Source organism: Pezoporus wallicus, unplaced genomic scaffold, assembly GCF_028554395.1.
Source record: "Pezoporus wallicus isolate ANWC-B61680 ecotype Strahan unplaced genomic scaffold, APGP_CSIRO_Pwel_v1 contig_9238, whole genome shotgun sequence".
Classification (NCBI taxonomy): domain Eukaryota; kingdom Metazoa; phylum Chordata; class Aves; order Psittaciformes; family Psittacidae; genus Pezoporus; species Pezoporus wallicus.
This window is the reverse complement of record NW_026636792.1, coordinates 277,852-285,503: the sequence shown is the minus strand read 5'-3', so window position 1 is coordinate 285,503 and position 7,652 is coordinate 277,852. Positions and strand designations below refer to the sequence as shown.

The window sequence follows — 7,652 nt, the reverse complement described above, 5'->3', positions numbered from 1 at the left end:
AGGGTGAAGTTTATTAGGATAACTTGTAGAAAGGAGCTAATGCAATTTAATAACTCTAATGCTGGATATATATTAATGTAGAGGAGGGCTTGAATGATGAAGTGGTGATGTTTTTTACTAACAGGAGAGATTTTCTTTCTTTGAAAGGAAAAGGTTAGAAATCTGAGAAAGTCTGCCTTCCTTTTCTCAGACCACAAAGAATGAAAAGTTAAGGGACATTTGTCCTGTAAATACTTAAGACTTGTATACCATTAAGAGCTGGCATGTCTTTTTGGAAAGGAAGAACGCCCTTAGAAGGGGATTTTTCCTTTGGCCTCCATCCCCCCCACAATGCTGGTACAAGAAGTGCAGACATAGACATTCTGATGTAAGGATGTTTATACCGCAGTAAGTCATGTTGTCTAATATTGGAAATGCCATGCTACTTCTACCTTGGAGTCTCCATGATATGGAAGCTGTACCTCTTTAGTATAGTGGCATAGTATACACTATTACCATATACTATGGTATAGTCTATTAAAATAATACAACTTAATGCAGCTTTTGCCAATAGCAATCTACTTTTAGATAAATAGCAATTTATCTAGATTTATCTAAATCCATACAAACCAACCACTTCATCCCCAGTAAGTTTTCTCCATTTCTAATGCATCTTTTATTAACAAACATTAATCATGTGTAGGTATTTCAGGATGTTCAAAGACTGATCAGAGCTCTGTGTAGCTTCAGGGAAAGGGTAAAGAGTTTGGTAATTCAAAACAACTCAGGCAGCAAAGAGCATGGGAAGACTCTTTCCCACTGAGCCATATTGCAAAAGGCTACAGAAAGTAACATGGCATGAAAATGTGAATAAGAACCACAAAGAACAAGTAAGATGAAGGGCATGAGGGTTACACACACCATGGGAGGGATCCCATGGCAGTACAAGGTGAAGCTAACCACACTTGCAACAAGGAGGACCAGTACAAGAAACAGCAAGTCTTTTTATGCAACTGAAAGAGAAATGAGGTCAGTGAGTTCAATGAGTTTATCTTACTCCACCACTAGATGCTTGCACTCGTGCACTGTTTTCACTTTTATTTACATAAGAAAGGTCTACAGTAAGTTACTCTTGGCAACAGGCTCATTCCACAGATCTTGCCTGAGCATGTGGGAGAAAAACATTTATTTTCAAAGCCTTCAAGTCCTCAAATTCTTACGAAATCCTTTTCTTTTGAAGGAAATTACACTGGCTCAGACCTAACAAGAATTATTCAGCTAATCCACCCGTGGAAATAACCAAGGTTTAGGTTATATCCTTTCACAGTAGGATCTTTATGAAATGAGAAGATAGCTGACCTAGGAAAGAGCAGGACAATGACTAGAGGTGAGAGTTTTTTCTCTAAGAAAAAGATACTTAGAATGAGATTTATGTTTTCACATCAGTTAATGATAACATAGTTCTCCAAGGAGAATTTTTGTGACTAATTTTTTCCTCAGTGAGAAACAAGTTATACTTATGCACCAAAATAAAAGGTAAGTCAGTGTGAGGGCCACTCAAAATATTTTTTCTATTCTGTTTTTTTCTATTAGTTTGTGACAGGAGTTTTGAAATGAGCTGTCATTCTGGTCAAAAAAAAAAACAAACCACAAAACCAACCCAAAAAGCAACCCAGAACTTTTTCATTCAGTAAATATCCATTACAGAATATTTTGATATATTAATTGTTAAGCTAGAAACCTGCTGTAATCTTTCCCACAAGTAGTTGTAACTTTCTTACATCTATTCAGCAAAAAAGCAGTTATTGAAAGAGAGCTCCCACGCCAGATCTGCTATGAAATGAAGCTGAATGCTGTTGGTGTAAGCTCCATTTCTGTAAGTAATAATGCAGGAAAGCAAGCTTTTCCTTCTTGAAGACAGCAGGGCTGCTATACTGTTTCCTCCTATGATGGACAAAGTAAAGGCTGAGAGAGAATGGTGTTGGTATATGTGCTAAGACTTGAATGGAGTATGCCATATTTCAGCTCTTAATAAGGCCTAGTTGCAGGAAATCAATAGGAAACTCTTACAATATACACCCATTCTTCTGTTGGGTGTTATCTTCTATTGTCCTTCATGGATCCCCTTTGGAATGGGCTACCATAGAGGATGGATTCTCCCGCAGCTGCTGGATTGGATTCTTCCTCATTGCATAGTGGAGACCTCATAGCAGCCTTCCAGTATCTGAAGGGGGCCTATAAGGATGCTGGGGAGGGACCCTTCATTAGGGACTGTATTGATAGGACAAGGGGTAATGGGTTCAAACTTAAACAGGGAAAGTTTAGATTGGATATAAGGAAGTTCTTTACTGTTCGGGTGGTGAGGCACTGGAATGGGTTGCCCAGGAAGGTTGTGAATGCTCCATCCCTGGCAGGGTTCAAGGCCAGGTTGGACAGAGCCTTGCATGACATGGTTTAGTGTGAGGTGTCCCCGCTCAAGGCAGGGGGGTTGGAACTGGATGATCTTAAGGTCCTTTCCAACCATAACTATTCTATGATTCTATGATTCCTCAGCAGCAAGGGGTTCTAACAAAAGTAAAGACATGCACTGTGTTTCATGGATTGTTCCTGTATTTTTCTTTATAATGTTCATTGGATGACATACAGAGTTATTCATGGTTCAGGCATTAGGAGGGTGGTGGGAGACATGAATTTGGATGCCATCAGATAGCAGGGAAAGGAACATCAGTTTCCTGTATTATCACGTAAGTGTTTGAAGAACAAGGCCATTGTGTGCAATCAGGGCATTAGGATTTATAAAGCTTAACTTGAGAAAGAAAGGTTATAAATTTTGCCTTCAGGAAATGGTTTTGATCTTTGGACTACAAACTGGTCTGAGAAAAGGTTCAACAGTTTTGGCTGCCTGAGACTGAACGTGCTGCCCCTAGACACCTCTCTGGTCACAGCAGTTGTCTTTCTGGAGATCCAAACTCTCCCCAGACACTGCTCAATGGGCTGCAGACTTTACCCCAGCTTTCCAAATTCCTTTCAAAAGCCAGACACATTAAAAACACACCAACACAGGGCCCTGAACTCTCTGTACCCAGGTACTTCCTTTGGGTCTAACCTCACAGCTCACAGAAGGGCATAGCAGAAAGATGAATCACAGCAGAGTACCTGAAGATGTTTTCAAACACCTTTCCGACTTACACTGCAGGCTCACTGCCATCCCCACCTGGCAATGGCACCACAGCGCATCGCTCAGAAAGCTTTGTAGCTGAGGTGTGTTTAAATACAGGTACTGGAGATGCTGATCGTTCCTCAGGAAGGTCTTGGCAGACCCAAGCATGGTCTCAAGGAGTCTGAGCCGCTGTTGGCAGCAGCTTGGCCAGCCTGTGGCAGCGCCTGTGCCTCCAGCAATCCTGCCAGTGGTGAGCCCTCCTGTTGTTCAACATCCACATGTGCCTGGGCTCCAGGCTCTTGGACCGTGGGCCCTGTACGCGCTGCAGCTGGATGTCAGAGCACACAACACCCGAGCTGGGAGATGCGATGACCTGCTTTGGGTTTTCTTTTTGTTTTGTAGCTGTGAGAAGCTAAATACAGTTCAGCATGTGAAGGTAATCATGCAGCGTAAATGCTAGCTACCCCTGTTCCTGTTTAGAAACTGTCAATCAGCCTTTTCAGAAAAAGAAAATAAAAATTGAATATTTATTTTTGCTTTAAAGCCCCTCTGCAACGATTTGAACTTGAAGGCCGCTCACACCTCCGTTTCCAGAGAGGCGGCTGGTTTGGCTGGTGAGGGCTGAGGACGGCTCACAGGAATCCCGTGCTCAGGGGCCGCCCTCCCTTCAGGAGGCACCTTGTACCCGCCCAGCCGCCGCTGCAGCACCGGCCCCGGGCCAGGGCCCGCCGCCCTTGTGGCATCACCGCGGGCGGGAGGCCGCTGCAAGAGATCCGGCGCGCCGTCCCATGGCTCCCTCTGGCGGCAGCGCTGGCAAGCCGCGGCCGCAGCGCTCCTGTGGGCAGAGCTGGGCCTCTGCCCCTTTAAACAGGCCGTACCAAGCGCGGGGGGATGGCATGAGGTTTACTGTGTGCCCTGTGGTGCCTCCGAGCAGCCCGCCGGCATGGGGCGGTGGGGAGGAGGAGGAGAAGCGCCGAGCCGCGGAGGGCCGCTGCCGCTGGGAGCTTTCCTTCGTCTTTTCTCATTTTCCTAAGCCCCCGCTCCTCCTCTGTGGGGAAGGACGAATGGGTCCGTCCTACCATCATGGCCGCCACCATGAAGAAAGCGGTGAGGGCGGGAAGAGGGAAGGGTGGGTTTTCGTTTCTCGGCTTCTCCCTGCCCCGTGGTTCCGAGGAGGAGGAGGGTCCGAGGAGGAGGTTCCTCCGAGCCCCTGTGCTGCCCCCACGGGCTGGGCGGGTTGACCCCTCTCTCTGTGGGGGGCCGTCGTCTCTCCGTGTTAGAGCGGTGCGGCCTTGTCACCTCAGCGCTGTCTCCCGCCCCTCGCTCCGGCACCGCAGAGGTGCCCGTCTGAGCGCCTGCCCCACGTTCACTCAGCCCCGGGCGGCAGGGCCGTGTGTGTGTGTGTGTGTGTGTGTCCTTTTCCCTAGGCCGCTGCCAGGTCCGGCCAGCTCCGGGTTAGGCCACGCCGAAAATGCCGTGGTCGCTTGTGTGTGAATTAAGGTCTTGGTGTTGTGAGCTTGGCTCTATCGGTCAGGAGTTTGGCCTGTTCAGTCTAGAGAAGAGGAGACTTGAGAGCGAATCTTGTTAATGCAATTCAATATCTCAAAGGAGGATGATGCCAGACTCCTGTAGCACTGCAGCACATCACTGATAACCAGCTAGCATAAAATAATGTTGCTCATGGATCTCGTTAACATGTTACACTTAGCCCTGCAGTGATCGTGGAGCAGAGGTGTCCGCTTCAACTGTCGGTGCTGTCAAGGAAACAACAATTTGGATGCCATGGATAGCTGGTGTTTTAATGGGCTGTTACTACAGCCTCTGCCCAGCTAAGTGTGGGTATTGCTGATGTCCTTGAGGATGCTTTTGAAGAAATCAAGTGTATAAGCAGAATCTAAAAGTATTTTTGAGAAGATCTGTAGGAGTAATCTTGTCGTGAGATTCAAGTTAATGTAAGAAATAAAGTTTATTTTGACCTCTCCTCCTTGCAGGCTGCAGAAGATGTCAATGTTACTTTTGAAGATCAACAGAAAATTAACAAGTTTGCAAGGAATACTAGCAGGATCACAGAGCTGAAAGAAGAAATAGAAGTGAAAAAGGTATATTTGCTTCAAGTATTACTTCCTCATTGCCCTAACTTAATATTTCAGCTGTAACACAGAAAACAGGGGCAGTGGAATACTGTAAGTAATGCTTTGGTTCTAATATTGGATTTCTGATATTTTGAAAATAGAGAAAGTTAAAGTGGGGAAAAAAGTCATGAGAAATAAAGGCCGCCAGTATATTTCTGCATGCAGTTCATGGAACTCCTTAGTTGTCACATACAAAGCATTGTCTCTATACAATGGCTGTTTGTAGTGTTTGTAAAAGTTCCTGCCTGTGATTATTCATATTTATTTTTTCTTGAACCAGTAAGGCAGTTGTATGTTACGTTCTTCCTTTATGCAGCGACAGAAATTGAGCATCTGTATTTCCCTTGTCTAGACAGTTAATTACACTATTAATGGCAGATAATAAGTATTGACTAGAAATTTCTACTGGTAGAATGAATAATACTTATGCTAAATTACAGCTCTTGAACTATACTGTTAAACATGTTGATATCATGCTGGCAGGTAGGATTTTTGCTCACAATACAGACTCGCTGACTTCATTTTACTTAACTGGTAACATGACAATGTGTCCATTGAAATAGTTTATCCAGTATGAAGTGACCACCTTTCTTATATCTTGATAAATAGAAACAACTTCAGAACTTGGAAGATGCTTGTGATGACATCATGATGCTTGATGATGATGACTCACTGCTGATACCCTACCAAATTGGAGATGTTTTCATTAGTCATTCCCAAGAAGAGACGCAAGAGATGCTGGAGGAGGCAAAGGTTTGTCTGGGCAAAAGGGAGCTCCTATACTGTACTGGCTGCTGTGGTGCGATGAGCACTGGAGTGGGATAATCTGTCTATCCTTCAACCTCTTACTTTCTAAAGTTCATGTTTGATTTGTGATTTGAGGAGGGGAATGTGCATGCATGGCAAGTCCTAATTGCCATGTCAGTATACAAAACCTTTGTTTTGCCTTGTAATGAATCTTACAGCCTGACTTAGCAAAAGGTTGTCAAAGAGTTTATGTGTTTCAGGCAGACATGACTCAGTTTGGTTTAATGTGACTGGTTAATTTTGTTTTTCTTTTTCAGAAAAGTTTACAAGAAGAAATTGATGTGTTAGAAGCCCGAGTGGAATCAATTCAGAGGGTCTTATCTGACCTGAAAGTACAGCTCTATGCAAAGTTCGGAAATAACATAAATCTTGAGGCTGAGGACAGTTGAAGGTCTTCTAAATATACCATACAACTTTCCTTGATTTAATAAATATTTTGAGATCATTGTTCCAATTATATTAAGAACAAAATCTGACACTACTTTTTGTTGTTTTGCTTTGTTTTTTTTTTATTTTCCTCACTTGGGTTCCATCTATTTAATGAGAGCTTTCTTATTTTGGTTATTGCAGTTATTTATTTGTTCAGGAAAGCATTAGCTTCATTACTGATGATAAAGCATCAAGATTGGGATATTTGCATTGTATATTAAAGTAATAAAGTCAGGCACATATTGTAGTTTCCTTGGTCTTGTTTTCCACTCATGAAAGTGCTTAGGTAGAAAACCAGTATAAATAGGGAACTTTTGATTTGCCCTGTAATGGCTGTTTGATTGTATAAGAAGTTTCTCTTATATATGATTCATGATTTGGCTGTAATGCTATTTATTATAATTTTATTTATAATGCTGGTTTTAGCTGCACTCTTGGAAATACTATTCTTTGTCTTTCAATCTTAGTTCAGATAGCATACACACTGTTAGCTCAGTGCACAGCATGGCAGCAAGTTGACAGGGGAGAAAGGAGATCTCCTTAAAACCCGCATTGGTACTGAAGAAAAGCTTTTGGAGTCACATTCAGTCATTTACTACTTTGTATTCGACAGTCACAAAAGATGCTGTAACTCAGAATGGTGAGTCTTTAACTTCTAATTTTCTATATCAATATTTTATATATCAATAATGTTCTAAATCCACATTTATATACCATATTAGTGTCAGAATACTTCATAGATGATGTTGCTGTGTCAGCATCGGTCCCTGGAGCTACACCTCCATCACTATGTGGAGTTAAAAGTAATTTTTAAATGTGTCTTAATTTGCTGACTCCTTACATCCTTCAAATAATTATGTACTGTCTCACTCTAAAAATCTGCTTTTGGACTTTCGCCTGCTGATAAATGTGCTCTTCCATGGAAATACCTGCTCTTTATGCCTTTGGTCTTAAAAATTAAATCTTAGCATACTGGGAGTGTTGGGATGGGTTGATGCCCACCTACCCCAGCACATCTATTTCAAAGCTTCCTTGATCTGCATGGCAAATCTACCAAAGCAGCAATTTCCCTTGACCAGCTCCACCATCTTCCAGTAGACCTGGCCTCCCAGATCGAGTCCCATGTTCTGAATAACCAAATCCCT

The 7,652-nt window shown here is 43.1% G+C and overlaps 1 protein-coding gene across 1 annotated transcript; it reads left to right on the top strand.

Annotated features, from left to right (window-relative positions):
* Positions 1-4,163: 4,163 nt before the first annotated feature.
* PFDN4 (prefoldin subunit 4) lies at positions 4,164-6,754 on the top strand. The gene is made up of 4 exons (XM_057401684.1): positions 4,164-4,246; positions 5,131-5,238; positions 5,881-6,024; positions 6,336-6,754. The coding sequence occupies exons 1-4, from the start codon at positions 4,223-4,225 to the stop codon at positions 6,465-6,467; spliced, it is 408 nt and encodes a 135-aa protein (XP_057257667.1). The 5' UTR covers positions 4,164-4,222; the 3' UTR covers positions 6,468-6,754.
* The last annotated feature ends 898 nt before the right edge of the window (positions 6,755-7,652 follow it).

Coding starts and splice junctions, on each gene's coding strand:
- PFDN4 (XM_057401684.1), top strand. CDS start 4,223: ATGGCCGCCACCATGAAGAAAGCG. Junction 4,247..5,130: donor CCGCCACCATGAAGAAAGCG/GTGAGGGCGGGA, acceptor TCCTCCTTGCAG/GCTGCAGAAGATGTCAATGT. Junction 5,239..5,880: donor AAGAAATAGAAGTGAAAAAG/GTATATTTGCTT, acceptor CTTGATAAATAG/AAACAACTTCAGAACTTGGA.